The sequence below is a fragment of the Rhodnius prolixus genome, unplaced genomic scaffold, assembly GCF_049639745.1.
Source record: "Rhodnius prolixus isolate KJV_2025 unplaced genomic scaffold, Rpr scaffold_2, whole genome shotgun sequence".
Lineage (NCBI taxonomy): Eukaryota > Metazoa > Arthropoda > Insecta > Hemiptera > Reduviidae > Rhodnius > Rhodnius prolixus.
In genome coordinates, this window is record NW_027411592.1 from 48,021,869 (window position 1) to 48,038,889 (window position 17,021).

General features: G+C 31.0%; 1 protein-coding gene across 2 annotated transcripts in view; it reads left to right on the forward strand.

Annotated features, from left to right (window-relative positions):
* The window catches only part of LOC141449813 (sodium- and chloride-dependent glycine transporter 2-like), a 70,440-nt gene that overhangs the window by 42,656 nt on the left and 10,763 nt on the right, over positions 1 to 17,021 (forward strand). For both annotated transcript variants that reach the window (XM_074119621.1, XM_074119622.1), the window contains exons 3-7: positions 14,229 to 14,360; positions 14,835 to 15,007; positions 16,007 to 16,086; positions 16,165 to 16,297; positions 16,390 to 16,524. In XM_074119621.1, coding sequence (XP_073975722.1) covers positions 14,229 to 14,360; positions 14,835 to 15,007; positions 16,007 to 16,086; positions 16,165 to 16,297; positions 16,390 to 16,524 — 653 coding nt within the window. The remainder of the gene's footprint in view (positions 1 to 14,228; positions 14,361 to 14,834; positions 15,008 to 16,006; positions 16,087 to 16,164; positions 16,298 to 16,389; positions 16,525 to 17,021) is intronic.

A 17,021-nucleotide genomic window follows, 5' to 3' on the forward strand; every position in this document is an offset into this window, starting at 1 on the left:
TTAATCGGTATCCAGTATAGTTTAGCTAAATAATATGCCATATATTCTATATTATACAGTGCCATCATGTTGGAAGTGTCATTGTGCAGAATGTTTGGTAAGTGGACACACTCGTCACTCGTTCAAGTGGCGGGAGAATGGCCAAAAATATGATCACTTCACTAGTCTCCATTTTACAAACACACACATCGTGGCCCTGAAATGTTACATAAAATGTAGAGGAAAGTTTACGTATACATAAAATGGATGAAATATATATAAATGCGATATATATATATTATATATTAACTATCCGCTATTAATAAATCCAATGGCACGACCAAAGATGACAGCCCAATTTTCAAGCCTTATTTTTCTCCCAAAGCCCTTTAAGCATTAATTCTGCTCAAATAAACCGAGAGGAAATAAAACTGAATTTTATCCTAAAATGAATTTCTTCTTTAAACAATTAATCGTTAATCGTTTAACTGTTAGGTGATTAATCCTTATTCTTAACCCTGGTCAGAGTTTAATTAGTAATCACAATTTCATATAATGATCTTACTGTTGTAAAAAGAATTATCTATTCGTGATCCAAATTGTAAAAATGTATTGCTAAGTATATTTGGGATGATACCCAGAAAATAAATTGCTCTCTCTCACTAAGTAAGGAAAGTTTTGAGATTAAATAAAATTTCCGATCTTTGAGTTTCTATCGATATATCCGTTGTGAGGTTCTTTGAGACCCGTGCGAGACAGAGAGTGAGAGAGAGGAAGTGTTTTTTAGTAAACTGCAAGATGTTTGTGGATAGATCAATATTATCTATCTTTTATTTCAATCAATTTTTTGACCCGCAAAAAGTAAACACTAGCAATCTCTTACAATCCTCTTGGGTTATGTCAAGATCTCCTCTTGGTACATTGAATAGCTCTAACATCTGCATAATGTATGTGAATTATGAAATATGTAGATTAGATTCTACAAGGATTGGCCATAAAAAAAAAGAAGAAAAATCTACGTCACCACGCACCAGACGGTGGCATTAAATGTGTAACCATCATTCCAAGTTGAAATATTTTTATTCCCCTTGAAGTTTCCCCTTAATTTGTTTCAGTTATCTGTATTTTACCAAAGGATTGCCAAAAATTAAACTTAACATTACCTACAACGTTAGCTTGTTACGTTCATCGCTATAATTTGAAACTTTGAGCGGGGTTCTGGGACGTTTCCTTCACCACTATTTATTATAGTGAACTTTATTATATTGAATTTAACTTCATCTTTTTATACTAATTTTTAACTAATAACAAATTACATTAAGCAATTTCGTGACAGATATACTTTAGGTCAGGAGTAATTGAAATGTTTCATAACTGTCCAACATAAGCGTCAAATATGTTTTATTCATTAAAATAAAAACAACATTATTATATTTAGAATGGCAAAAACTCAAGGTAAATGAAAACAATTTTTAGTAAAAATAATTCTAATAGTTAAACTCGCTAGAAGTAGCCTGCATTTAAGATCGTCTACAAAATACTCCAAACAGTACTCTTTCGTTGCTTGGTATTCAAGTCCAGGTAGCCTCATTTAACTGAGTACTGTAGTTATAAAAGAATGATTCAAGTTTTTTAATTTCTTAAGTACGCTTTTCTTCTTAAAAAACTTGCTGTTGCCTTTCAATTAATGATGGTTTAAATGAGACAATATGTGCACTTTTTTTTAAATATGAATAATTTTCAAACAATAAAAAATAATTATATCAGAACTTGTAAGCCTGTAACTACGTTGAAAAAGAAAAGAAAAGATTTTATGAATAATAATTAGGTATTATACAATTTTCTGCCCGCTGAAAAAAAAAAAAAATAATTAGAATGAATCATTTGAAAACTGAACAATTTCAATTCAATTTTTTTTATTTCCAATAACCACATTTCCTTAATCTCCTAATTTTTATAAATATACTTACTGCTATAAATACTGTTAAATAAGAAGAACCTTAATAGATTAAAAACAAAACTACACGTTATTTGGAAACAATGCCCTATATCCTGGACTACAATTAAAAGAATAAATGTTTAAAATGTTTACTTCTTATTTCTAATCTCGTTTTAACCGACATCATTTATTATTATTAATATTCCGTATTAATGTGTTATACATGTTACAGGAAGTTTGGTACAATTTAAAATTTAAAATCGGTCAGAATATTGTGTGAATCGCGCAGAATTCCCTGTTGAAAATTGCGTTATTATCCGCAATATAAAGTCTTTTAGGTTAGTGGATCTATTATTTTAAGATGTGACGTACTATAGCCCAGAGTCTCTGAAGTGAGACCGGATTCTATTTGTGAACCAAAAAAATTCATATAGATTCAGAGTAGTTGTAGAGGTGGGCCCCACCTTAAGGACAGGTACTGAACCTTGAAGGAACCTAATTGGTGTTTCAAAAATCTGATGTCCTACTTTTCCTTACCGCTGTTTACAAATTTCGATGGAACTTAGAACTTGCTCAGAAAGATGATTGGCTTCAATAGTGTACATAGATTCACTAAAATGAAATGATTCTGTTGAAGGAAGCGTGGCGACACAGTTTTCGTAGAAACTCACTACATCATTGGTTTCTAAAAAAAAAAATTCAAAATAGAGAAATATGTTGATACCGCTTTAAAATGAAACTATTTGTCAACTGTCAAGACATTTATAGAAAACTGGGAAAAGCTATGCTTTAAAATGAGAGGATAAGTAAGAACTTCTCTAAGAAAAAACGCTTCCAATAAAAATTGTAACTATACTCGAATACAGCGAGAAAAACAGCAGCATCCTCAAATATCTGCATAAAAGTTGTCAAAGTACATTACTGCTAGAGATAAATTAAGCCAAGCCAACGTCAGAAAGGTAAGATTAATTAACCAGCAAAAGTACATATTGTGACTTAAGCCGCAATGCTTTCTTATCTGCTAGTTGTCTCTATTTAAAAACAGAATGCGCTGTCAGTAGTATTTAAGAAAATAGTTACCAAGAAATAATTTGAATTTACCTCTTTTATTAATTTTAAATTCCTTTATATTTTGCCTTTCTATGAAAATGTATATAGTGCTGTCATTCTGTCACTAAAACATGAAGATTAAAGAAGAAAGTAATTTCCATAAAGGTTTTCCTCATTAATTCTAAGAACCTGAGAAATATTCGCAATACTGTGGTGTTCTACTGGATTATTTTAATGGTTAATTCTCAGATATTGAGAGAATTTTAATTTATTAGTAATTTTTAATCATTGTAAGTGAATAGACATTCCGGTGGCCACGTGATCTTCTTAATAAAATAAGTGCCAGGGTAATATACTCTTTGGGTCTCTCATGCTACTCATTTATTTATATGTATCATGTTATACCAACTACAGAAATGTACTGCAAGAAAATATATCAAGTTAAAAAAAAAGTATATAGCTGAAGATAAAATTCTAGCAACCTTGCTTGAACGGGTAGTATAATTGTAAATACTGACCTATAAAAAAAATGTAACTGAATTAAAAAGAAAAGTATCTGTTTTAGAATCTACTTTTTTGCAGAGTAGAACTTACACTTTTTGCAGTTTATAAAGTGAAGGTCTAATTTAGTTCTAATTAACAAGCTTTAAAAACCTCCTTAACAGAATAGTGTGTTTCTAAGGTTCTGGCGAAAGATCATGAAAATTTTCTGTTTATGGGAGAAGGGTTTTACCTTCACTAATTTCTTCAATTTACTAAAATTTAATGTATGTAATTAAATACTCTTATAAAGAGCAATTACTGTCATGTGGAAAGTTTAACCCGGAAAATACATTTGAGTACAGTAACTTGTCTGGGTGGAGTTGGTTGATGGTGTAAGCATCCTTCCTGGAGGAACTCCTAAGTAAGATTTTAAAATGTTATTAAGAATTATGAATCACTTGAACTGCTTCTTTCTAGCTTTCCTCAACTGCCTGCCTACTCAGATGAAGAGATATCTCGTTTGTTTAAATGTTTTTCGTTAAAAATTGGGGTTTGTAAAGAGGTTCTATGATGTTATGGTTCCCTTAAAAAAAACTTCTGTTGAATATAAAACTTAAATAAAGTGCAATAATATTTTGTTAGCTAAAACTATTTACTGATACATTAACATCAAACCTTTTGTGTATAATGTACAAACAAAAGGTTTATGTACGTTGTTCGACGCTATGTAAAGAAATCCACCAGCACTTTGATGAGAAAACAAACCAAAACTATGTTCTAACAATGCCTTTCTAAATTTAGAACGAATATTATTTTGAATCGTCCAATCAACGGAATCTTTAGCAATATACAAAAATTCTTGTCCTTTATCTTGTATTAATACGCGTGCCGTGTATTTTATTTTGGTATTTCCTATTCAAAGAAAAAGTGTTGCAATAGTATAAAATGTTTCAAAATCAATTTTAATTTAAATTTCCGGAATACATATATTATTGAGGTGCAATGAACATGAAAAAATGTTTTTAGAGTAGCTTTTTGAATCCCACAACATTCCTTGTTGATCTCTCGTTATGAATGTCTTACAATTCTTCCTTCTTCGCCACATTCGAAGTCCTTAATCCTTAAATGTTCCATGAGAATGTGTTTAACTGGATGATGATGATGATGATGATGATGAAAGGCATGCTATTCGGGTAATTGCCAAGTGTAAGAACTGTTGTTTCAGTCTATCGCTGCACTTATCAAAGTTATGTAGATGGTGAAAGAAGGTATGAACAAATAAGTAATTTTTAATAAATGCAAACTTAATATTTCTATCTTAACAGTTAGAGATAATCTAGAAACACTCATCCATAATCTTGATCTAGCCATACAGGTAGTCTCATTAAAAAAGTGGTTGTGATGTTCAAATATTCGTCTCACTCAATGTTTTCTATTTATTTTGAAAAAGAAGAAACATTTCATCAATGTCCAATCAAACGTATATCTTCGACACTTGATTGATTCTATTTATATCGCATCCAAAAATATTTTTTTACTGCTGTAGCGAGTGTAAAACCATCAAAGTGTGTTTAAAAAATCGTTTATGTTATGATGGATAAGTTTCTTTGTGGAATTTGGGCCACATTTCTTTACTGTTTCTAATATTTAAGCACTAACAAATTTTTGCGTTTAACATTCACGTGACTTACATTTTTACGCTTGCAGTTATATCACTCTCGTTGCCAAATTTACACCATACAGGCACATTCATATGAATTCACCGGTCAGGTATTACAATTAACTAGGTTTAATTAAAAAAAAAATAAAAATAAGAGTTCTGGTGGCGGAGATGGCTGGGTATGTTTTTGTAAGCTAGGCAGGTGCTCACTCAGGTGAGTGCCATCGGAAGGGAGACCAACTCCAACTGAACATGTTGTGAGAATGGAGTGTGGGAGAATATCATTATTTGGCACAGTGACCTGAGGGTTAGATTTAGGATATTTGGCACTCGCTGGATATTCAGCGAAGATCTTGGCCGTTCGAAGATCAGTGACATTTGAGACTGGCTGACTGACTTGAGTACTATGTGGGATTTTCTTTGGAGGGAGGTCTTAGGAAAACAGTATTTGGAAACTTCAGTCCAAAGACAGTAGTTACTGCTTGGTGACTAGTTCATAAAGAAGAGAAATAGCGAATTAACGTTGAGGTAAACAATAAAATACTGCTAAGTTTCAGTAAATATTATTCGAAAAACGAAGCTGTGAATGTAAACACTACTGTTTGTGTTCCATATATACATTTGATTTCATCATATGGGCCAAGCATCTCTCTCCACAATCTCTAACATATGTATGTGTGATTCCTGTATTTACAAACAAGCGGTTACATTATTATTTATAACATAAAAAATAAGTAAGTGACATTAGATATAATAAAAAGTTTACAATATTTTAGTAATTAAACAAGAGACTTTTTGAAAAAATGTGCATTTCATGTACTAATGATTTAAAGAATGATGTTATAAATAATAATAAAGTAATTTGGTGAAATGTAAACTTCATTAAATTTAGATTGTTATTAAATTGTAACGCATGTGCTGGCTAACCTCATAAAGACTCACACAAAATACTTTACTGGACAGAATCTACAACCCTTGATCTCAAGGGATTTGAAGTGACCTCAAAAAAACATGAGATCCACAGAAAAAAAAATCTTTCGGTAACCCGATCCTAATAGAACTCACATTGATAAGGTTAGGAAAAAAAGGAAAGAAATATCTGATGCTCAGCATTCGAAGATCATAAGTAAGATTACACAGTAATATTGGTTCTTTTACTGTCTAGGAACTAGGTCAATAAAAGGAAACGGAAAGGCATATTTTTTACTGCAATATTAAGAAAAAAAACTTTTCTGTGTTCAAATGACTGTAAGAAATCATTTCTTACCAAACATTCTGCACATATCATCTTGTGTAGTTGATTCTTCTTTTTTCTTAAAGTGGTTTTAAGTTAGTAATCTACAATAAAAACATATTGTAGACATTGACAAAAACATTCGCTGATGAATTTTGTTTTTGATATAAAATGAGTGTACTCATTTCAATTCAAACCAATGGAGTACTTCTTTTTCTGAAAGTAATGGTTTAACTAGTTTCAAATAAATGGTAAACTTTTCAATTGATTATCAAACTCAGACTACTACAACTACAACTCTACCACATTCATGTATAAATTCATAACATTAATTAGCATAATTTTGTTCCGTAACAAAGAAAAATCGGTCTTTATCACTTCTATAACGTACCACCCAGATCCACCACGCAAAAAAAAACCTTGTAATTCGTCATAAAGGAAAACTTTGTCGATGTTGTAATGAATGTCTATAGTCATTATTGCTCCAATAAATAAAAGTCAAAAAGCTAATAAATAATAAATCCTTCCTTGCAGCGTCGAAAAAAACATCAAATTAATTTTGCAAGTAACGAGTTTTTCCTTTAAAATAAAAGCTATATTAGATAATTATTATCGACAGTTTTTCCAAAAGAAGAAAGAGAAAGTATTCTCTGATAATTGAAAATTCCATTCAAGAATTTTCAGGTACCGAATGGCTGAATAATTAAAAAGGAAATGAGTTTGGGTTTATCCTTGTTTCCTACTGGAATAAGCGGTCTCAATCAATCATTTAACTGAAACCAATAACTGATATTGAGTGTAAATCAATGCGATTATTCAACGCTTATTATTCTGTAATAAATGTTAGATTATTAGTTTTAATTTATTCTAAATTTGGTCAAAAATGTTTAGTTCAAATTTTAATGGGAATTGAATTATAGTAATTTATTTTACAACCAGTTAATAAGGAAATTTGTAATAAGGATTTTTGCAATCACATAATTTACAGAACATAGTTTTTATTTATTTATTTAAGGACTTATCATCAGATGTAAAAAGGCACTGGAAGTCTTTTTACCGCGGATGATATTTACTCGTTAAAGTCGAGTCACTGGAGCAATCCAAATACTAATATTTAAACAAGAGAACAAAAATAAGTACCTTTTAGTAACAAAATTTCCAAGATTAGTTAAAGAACACAAAGCTGTCTGCCATGGACTATTGGTAAGCACCGAGATTGAATGCTGTAACTACCCATTCCTTTTGTTTGCAAAGAAAGAACTCTTCAAGCACGCCTAATTTCCTCTAAATAATAAAATTGCCGACAAATTGATTTGAACAAAATGATGGATGTTTCTTAGGGCAATAAACAGGAGGACATAACAGCGAAATGCTACCTAGTTGTCTTCTTTCTCCTTGATCAGAAAGTATTGATCTGTTCATTGTTCACCTGAAAGAGTGTCCTCTTTTTGGATTACCTATGATTGGTTAACGCAATCTAAAGAATCATTCATTTATTTCAGAATATCGATAGTATATTGATAGTCTTAGAAGAAATTGGCTAGTTGTCAATTTATTTTTAAAATGTAAAAATTAGCTAGTCGGCATTAACGTAGTTTTTTAATTCCGAATTGTTCTTTATATCTCCTTTTCAAAGTAAGAATCTTTTAATTAAAAGATTAACAAATAATTGAGTGCGAACTAGCTTAAAGATTTTTTTTTTTCTTTTAAGTAGAGTTGAGCTTGGTTTAAAAACTGATCAGTCAAGCTTTAAAGACAAAGATTGGTATTTCAGTTCGGTTCTGCACTTAGAGCTTTCGAAAATTAAAAAAAGATAATCCCATACCAACTTCTGATTGACGTAGATTACTGAACTTGTGGAATACTGACTTTATTTCTCGGGGACTTTTTTATTTTAACCTAATATTTGAGGGAAATATCGATTAGTCTAATACATTTTAACAGGATTCTAGTCTAGTAAAAGCATGAATTAAACAGCAATCCCCAAAGAATTCCAAGGAGTTTGAAAAACCAAATAAACAAAACAAAACTGAGAATTCTAAACTATTTTGTGGAAAAAGATTGAGCTCTGTACTAGAAATGCACAAGAAGCTTTTTACTGAATAATGTTTCGATAAAAGTTGTTGATCTACGTAAGTGCAATGAATGTGCGAAGTTTACAGAAAATCGTTGTAGCCTTTTTCTCTTTTTTCAATTGGGTCTGTGTTTTCGTTTCACTTTTCCTTCAGAAGGGACCATATTTCAGGTCAAAACTCACAACAAAAAATCTGCGAAAATACGTTAATTTATTTTATAACGAATTAAGAGATGTAGTAAAATAAATAAATTTTGGTCACTGAATGTAAAAGAGCAATTGTATATTATACTGGTAAATTATAGCTGAAAAATATGATACCTAGGAGCTTCTTACAGCTTACTGTCGGTAGATGGATAGTGTGGTTTGAACGAGAGTACACTGTCCGGAGGCCTTTTTACATATTTTTTTTCCTATTATGTGAATTAATAGAACTCAAACATTTTGAAAAACAAAATTAATTCCTTTGAGAAACAAACTGAACGATTTAACTTCTAATCTATCATAAGTTTAAAAATAATTAAACCTCATTAAAGCCATGTTTAATTCCAATAAACGATATTAATTTAGCGGAAAATATAAGAAAATATTTAATTATCTTTTTCCTCCCTTTAGCCTTATTAGCTGTAATAAGTTTAATTAAAGGTTTTTTTTTTAAAAAAAAGAAATAAGATATGAAATTGATGTGATTTTTCTTAAAAATATTTACTTTAATCTCCTACCAATTTTAATTACATATCATTATTACTTTCTCTTATTTTTTTTCAGACGTGTTTTGTCCTCTCGTAACACCTAGATTTTAAAATTTAATTGCAATAGTATTTTAAGAAAATGTATGTACAGGCAGACCTCTACAGCAACTTCGGGTTTAGCTTTCTGGTGGTTAAGAACGTGTTCTTGTCAGTTCGAGACCTAGAGTAACTATCAATTTTCATGATTTAATTTCATTCTTTGATTGCATATATATTACTTAGAGAAACTCGACTTGTAGAAAATTAACTGTAATGGAACTTGTAAATATTGACATCTAAACATTGCAGTGAAAACATGAACATTAAGGATAATTTAATGAAAGCTTCTTTCTCTACAAGTCTCTACAAAGAGCTTTAACTAACCAGGTAACTAAAGAAAGATGATGTAATGGAGAAACAGCGTTCGTAGATGTATCTACAGCTTGGTTCTAAATTACTGAAGAAATTTCAAAGTCTAAATTTAAGGATTTTCAAGTTTAGAAAGTACTGAAGGGTCGTCTTGTGTTAAAAAAAGAAAATAAATAAATAATAATAATAATAATAATTCAAAATAAAGTAAAACAAGTCTGCAGCAAATCAAGATTGAACAACCTCTAATCATATAATATATATTTATATAAATGAGAAGTTTTCTAAGAATTTAAATGCTTTTTTGTCCCGAGAAAACACGAGTACATGTACCTAAAATTTCACTGAATAGCACTGGTATCAATTTAAACTAATGCTAGGTGTGGGGACTAAGAATATGTCTAAAGTAGACTCTGCTTGTCGTTAGAGCCCCCAGTGCCCTGTCTGTGGGCTTAAGGTACCCCTTATTCTTTCCCTTTTGGCTCCCCTCCTATCCATCTTTAACCTCATTTCAACCATCTTTTAAATTTAGATAGAACTCAGAGCCGAGTTGAAGGAACCCTAACAGAAAATAAAAAATAACCCTAACAGTAACCCTAAAGACATACAGTGTCCCAAAGTAAAAAGCATTTTCAGAATAACTAATATTTTGAACTATCAGTACAATATTCTTGATAATTATTAATATCACACAAGATCACAACAGTCTTTCCGTAAAAAACGACTTAACATTCAAATTAGATCAGAAACAAGAACTTATAGAAAGAAACTTGTAACGCTGGTACTAAAAAGTATTTTGCAATAAATGGTAGATCTGTCCGAATAGCTTTCCTTTCCAATAAACTGCTTGTTTACTCCTGTAACAGACTTTCATTGTCAAGAAGAGAGGAAGAATCCCAACAAGGTTTCCATAGAGGTATTTGATTTACCGTCACCCCTTGTCAAGCCAAGCGTTGAATAACTTCAATCATCTATTCTCATCTCAATTTAACAACACCAAAACCATACTAACATTTATCACCAAGATTTCTATCCATAACAAATTATTATTAATATTATTTTGTTTAAAGAACTCGTATAGTACAGCAAACATGGGAATCTAAAAAGAAAAAAAAAAAAGAAGAGAAATGACACAGTTTTAATGAACGGTTTTTCCTGTTTTAAAAAGCAGCTGATTAGAAAGCAATAGGATTCAAATAGAATGGAAAATCAGATACATTTATGAGAATAATGGTAATTACTAAACAGATATTGAGCCCTGCCGGGAGGGGAGATGAGTAGCAGGTGATAAGAGAAAACCAGTTGAGTGGTGTACAGCTGGGAAAGGAAGTGCGAGCTGTGGCACTGAGCCGAAGTAGAGGGGTCGTGGAGCTGCAGGTCGATACTGAGAGCCTACCTCAACAATGGCCTTCATTTTCATTTAGATCATCACTCTTCTCAAGCATCAAGCTTCTGAGCGCACATTTCCTTACCATCATCATCCTTCAAGTTTCACCTCGTTATTCACAATGCAACATCCGTCTGACAAGTTTTACCGAATCTAGCTTCCACAGCTAGAGTAAAAAAGATTTCATTAGTAAGCCCCAAGTTTTTTTGTATTAAATTATTTTAAAAAAAAATAGAGAAAATGGATGTCGGACTTGCAACCTGAAATTGTTACAGCTCCTATACTTTCTGTCGCTTTCTAAAATACTGTATGGTCGCAGGAAGGTGTCCCTTCATTTACGAGAATGATAAATAATAATGTACAAAAGTGGGCTGTTAAATGCTTTCGCTGCTTACTTGGGTGCCAATCACATCAGCTACTTATCTGCCGCAACTTCTTGATATCTGGAACAGTAATTCAATGGCCTTTTGCGGTGTCCTTTGAATTGCCAAGTCGAGAAACTTCCTTATGTCACAAGATAGGTGATCATGCTCTGTATGAGTTTCATATAGTAAAAACCATCTTCCATTTAAAGCCACAATTCCAACAATTCCAAGTGTTAAGAGTAACACTTGTCTTTTAGACTAGATAAGTAGTTAAAATGACTGCCTAAAATATTTTAGAAAACTGGAAAATGATTGTCGGTGACATACAGTCTCAGATAAATCCAAGTAAAAAGAGAAATTCTTCAATTTCAACTGAGAGAATATCAATAGTTTATTTAGTGAGATTCCTTCTTTAAAAACTCATGAAGAAATTAAAATAAATACCATACCAAAAAAATTAAATAAAATAAATTATATTTGGGACTCAAAAAATAACCTACAAGATTTCTTATAATTATAATCAATCTCCAGTTGTTCACTCAGGTAAAATTTTATGCAAAATATTAACAGTATAGACATTTTTATCTTTCTTCAAATTATATATTTAGTCCAACTCACTCAGAGCTTGCATGTAGAAATGAGTTACAAACAAAATTCATTAAAAAAAAAATTTCCTAGGGTCCAGGTATGTCCAAGTCTTTAGTGTGATTTGTTCGTGATCTCTTTGCAAAACTAATGTGAAGAAAAGAATCCTGAAAACCACCATAATATATAAAAAAACAAAAAAAAATTCGAACGGTTATTTTAATTTTTCTATCGATAGTTTTATTAAGAACCGCCATGAAATTATGTAGTTATTAAACAGTCTTAATATTAAAATTACTTTTTCACTTGATAATGTTCAGAAGTGGGTTACTAAATTTCAGAATATTCGCAACAGTTTAGAGACACGACTCAAGATGAAGTTTGCTCAAGATGTAGCTAATTTTTAATGTTTGCTACATCATTAAGGGTGCTTAAATTCAATTTAGAAAACTGTAATTATTTGAAAAGTAAAATTTCCCTTGACTATAAAGTAAAGGAATGGGACTCTAAAATTAAAGAGGAGCCTTTTTGAAGATGAACTAGATTTGTGTCCAACGTGTAATTAGAGGTTGATGACTGCCTAATGTTTTATTTGTCTGTCCTGCATATGCTGATTTGCAATATGCAAGTCGTTTAAACTCCTGTATCTACTCAATAAATGGTTGAACTTCTAAATGGAAGAAACTGGATAGCACTGGCTAATCACTTCAAATTTACCAATTTACTAGGGCAAAATTGTTAAATATAAAATGCTTTTTTTATAGATAGATCTTTGAAACGCCAATTTATAACGAAGCAATCGTAATTGCAAATGCATTCTGTTTGTCTCTTCCACTATCTTGATGCTCAATTGATTTATTTATTTTTACAGTTTTAGAATGGGTGGCTTAAAATTCTGACATTGTAATGATATAGTTTTTTAGTATTTTTATTTCTAAAGTTGAAACAATTTTCTATTTCTTTCTCGGTCTCAGAAGGCTGTAAATGACGATATCCATCTACAAATATACTAGATATACATAGATACAAGAAATTGAATCAACTGATTCGCCTACGTGAATTGCAACTCAAGATTCTACGTGACTTGGAGATTACTAAATTGTTTGATAAAGCACAGCTTACAAATTTCCTTAATTTCATTTCAGTTAGAAAATACGAGCAAGATCCCTAAGACTGTATTATTATTTTGAATATAAATTATCTTTCTCAGTTTTAACAACATGCTCTTCATACATAAAAAGGTAAGTCAAGTAAAATGTCGACAAACTGTAAAAGATGTTTATAGTATTATTTGAATAGAGGATATAAAATAATATTTAAAGTTTTATACAAGGTAAAAGATTAATCAAAATCAAATAAAAGAAGTTATCATTTTGTTTTTTTTACAGTTTTTAAATTAGTTGCGAACAAGTAATAAGAAAAATTCTATATTAAAGAATAACATAAGATAATTTTTTAAAAAATGGCTTAAACACTTTTTATTTAATACAAATTACAATATTGGATGGATTGCAGAGGAGATAGAAGTAATTAATGTGCAGAAGGGGGTGTCTTCTTATGTAAAATTAAAAGTAGTATCATTACGAGGAATTATAGGTATAATGCCCAAATAGTATTTATTCTTTATTATTTTTAAATGTTAATGGATCTTACAGAATAGTTAATTCCTCTCTCAATCTTAAACTATTACTATTTCAATGTTGGCCTGTTTTGTGAATAAGAAGATCAATAGGAAAATACTTTTCTAATTCAGAACTATTTTTATTTAATGAATTACCTAAATCTGTAGGAGAAATTAGTACTAGCCATATCTTCAGAATTCTTAGCGACCACCCAATCTAAACAGTATGTAATTCCTCTAAATACTCATACACTTACAGATAATATATGTGGCAACTATTTGGATTTAGCGAACCTACAGAGCACTCTAGTGCTTTATCCCACACACACAATCACTACATTTACACATTTGACACTCTACGTTTGTTCACCATGTATGCTCACTACACAAAGAGCTAGAATAGATCTTTTAGAGCCTGTACTTGGCTTGTCGCCACTATGTTAACAATTTACACATCATAAAATACTATCTTGTATTATTCTATGCCTAAGAAGTTTAGGTTTCAAAAAGATGAAGAGATATTGAGGCTTCAGTTCTGGTTGAATTTTTTGCAGATACCTACTTCTTCTTTTTTCGAGGAATGTTATGTAAAGTTAACAATACAATATTAGTCAAGAAACTTTTTTAAAATCATTTGTTTTATTTTCTTATTATTCCAAATTAGACTACTTAATGTTGCAAATTATTTAAACAATTTTTATTGGTAAACAAGTAAAAAAAAAAAACTTTTTAAATTTGTTTTCGTTTCCAGGTGCTTTTCTGATTCCTTACCTAGTAATGTTGGTGCTAGCTGGAAAGCCCATGTATTTTCTTGAGCTGGCAGTAGGGCAGTTCAGCGGAGTGGGGCCATTAGCACTCTGGAATTGTTGCCCATTAGCTAAAGGTTGGTAGATTAGAACTATATTTATATTGGTTAAAATTATACTGGAACAAAATTATTTATTTTCTCTTGTAAAAAAAAAAATAATGAATGGAATTATAAAAGATTAGATTGCAGAAATCTTGTACAATTAATATGAATTAGTATCAGTGAGAATTCTGTCAATATGCAACAATTATGCTGGTTTTTTCACCAAAGTTTCGCCCATTTTACTATCATCTTCAGGCGTTATTATGAGAGTTGGTTGTTATTTAAAGAACTAATGAGACATTTCTCGCTAATATTAATTAACAAAATTTAATTGTTTACGCTCCCAAAGAAGAAATAATGAATAAGTATGAAATAATAATGTAATTGAAAGTGCAACATATTTTGCGATATCTGTTCCAGAGAATGTGAAAGAAAATGTGTTTAACATAAGTAACTTAATTACAAATATTTTACTCTTCTTTTAATGATAAACTAATTTTGTTGCAGGTGTTGGTTGTGCAATGATCACCGTATCTTTAATAGTATGTATATATTATAATGTCATAATGTCTTACACAGTGTTTTATATGGTATCATCATTTGCTCCCGAAGTGCCTTGGAGCAAATGCGACCCTGAATGGGCAGATCTTGAAACTTGTTATGTCAGAGGAGAACCTCAGGTAATTTAAATGATTACCTATGTGAAATTAACATTTGTTTAATTATTAATTATTATTATATTGAGTATACATTAAAGATCAGGTGTCATAGAATTTTGTCCTAATCCAATAATCAAGTGCATAAAATACATCATTCAGGGGATCTACTTGCACATTTTATCATTATTAAATAATATACATAAGTCCCTCGGTTATTAGATCGATGAAACAAGCTGGACCTTCGAAGGGTTTTGAGAAAAATCCACCTTCGCAAACTCATTGGTCTTTTCAATACCTTGAATTTCTTACTACCCACAAACCCAGAATAGCTTCACCAATTTCTTCCTTGAACTAATTTATTTTCTTCTTTATGCCTTTATCCACTCTGATAAAACTCTGATTTATTTATAGCTCTCAAAGCAGCCTGACTACCTCTAAAAATTTTTACTCCACTAAGCTGTTGTTCTCTAGTTGCTTTTGCCCGTAAAAGAGATCAAGTAGTGTGACTCCGTATCTATTGAATACTCAAATTCTAGTTCTCTCAAGCTTAAAAGTCTTACTGATAATCTTGATAAATTACCCCTTAAGTTAAAATAATTGTAGATATAAGAATCTACAATTTTGATTATCACTGTAGTGCATCTCGTACTTGAGTCTATGTACTTTTGCAAATTCATCGTCAAATGTGATTTCATTGCTTCAGCTAAAATGACTACATCTAAGAGTGCTGCCCTAGAGTTGGTCCTCACAGCTCCTGAAATTTCTAAGCAAATAAATTTCTATTTCTTATCAAGGAAACGGAATTTTCCGACCCTGTTGATTGATACTCCAAGCTACTTAATAGCAGTAGCTAGGCCGAGTTTCCAACTTACCCAGATTTTATTTTATATACGCAGGAGTGGTAGCATCTAGATAGAGAAATATATTTTGTATGATAAATAAAATAATAGTCTGAATAATCAGTGGATTTATAAAGTGATGTTCATTTTTTGAAAGTCTCTGTTTTTTTTTGTTCTTTAGCTATCAAACTTAACATTACTAAACAGAACCTCATATTCAGAGAATATAACCAGAGAAACTGCTAGTCTGCAATATTGGGAGTAAGTGATTTTGTTAATACACATTATTGAAACCCATTATCATCAAACATTGAAGTTCAAAGTTCTTCTTTTTTTCAGAAAATATGTCTTGAAGCTCTCCGATGGAATAGAGCATTTAGGACCCATTAAATGGGATTTGGCTTTATGTTTGTTATTTTCTTGGGTTATAGTTGTTCTTTGCTTAGTTAAAGGAATTAAAACATCAGGCAAGGTAATTTTTATTTCAATCAATAAATAATAAAATGATTGTGTTACTAAAACTTAGTAAATGGTATGTTTCTAAATATTGTTTTTTTTTTGTAGGTGGTGTATTTTGCTGCTACATTTCCTTATGTAATTCTGTTTACACTCCTAGTAACTGGTTTATTGCAAGAAGGTGCTTGGTCGGGAGTTGTCTATTTTATATATCCTGACTGGGAGAAATTATTAGATATCCAGGTAAGGTATAACAAGGTAAACCAATTTAAAGAATGTTTTCCACAACAATGATCTGCATATGATTCCAGTAGTTAACTAACAAATTACCATTAGAGAGAAGTGAACAAGTATCTAGTTGTAGAACTTGCAACTCTGTGGGTATCTCAGCATACCAACACAAATGACACTTAATCCTGGCTCATTCCCTACGTTCTTGTTATTGGGGCAATTTTATGAAAATAATGAGCAAACTGCTTCTAGATAAAATTCTGCCTTGGGTGAAGTCCTGAATACTTGTTAGAAGTAAGTCCTCAAATGATTTAAGTTCCGAGAGAAAACAGTATCGCAATAGTTACCCCTAAGATGCTGTACGTCTCAGAACTTTAGGATTTGAGACTAAAAATATTTTTGAAAGTTCTTGCTGAAAGTAACCTTTCGTCCAAAAGTATTATTATTTTATTGGCTTTGCAAGCCCTCCTCGCAATAGAGTTCCTCAGAGAGAAGATTCTTTTTTCAGC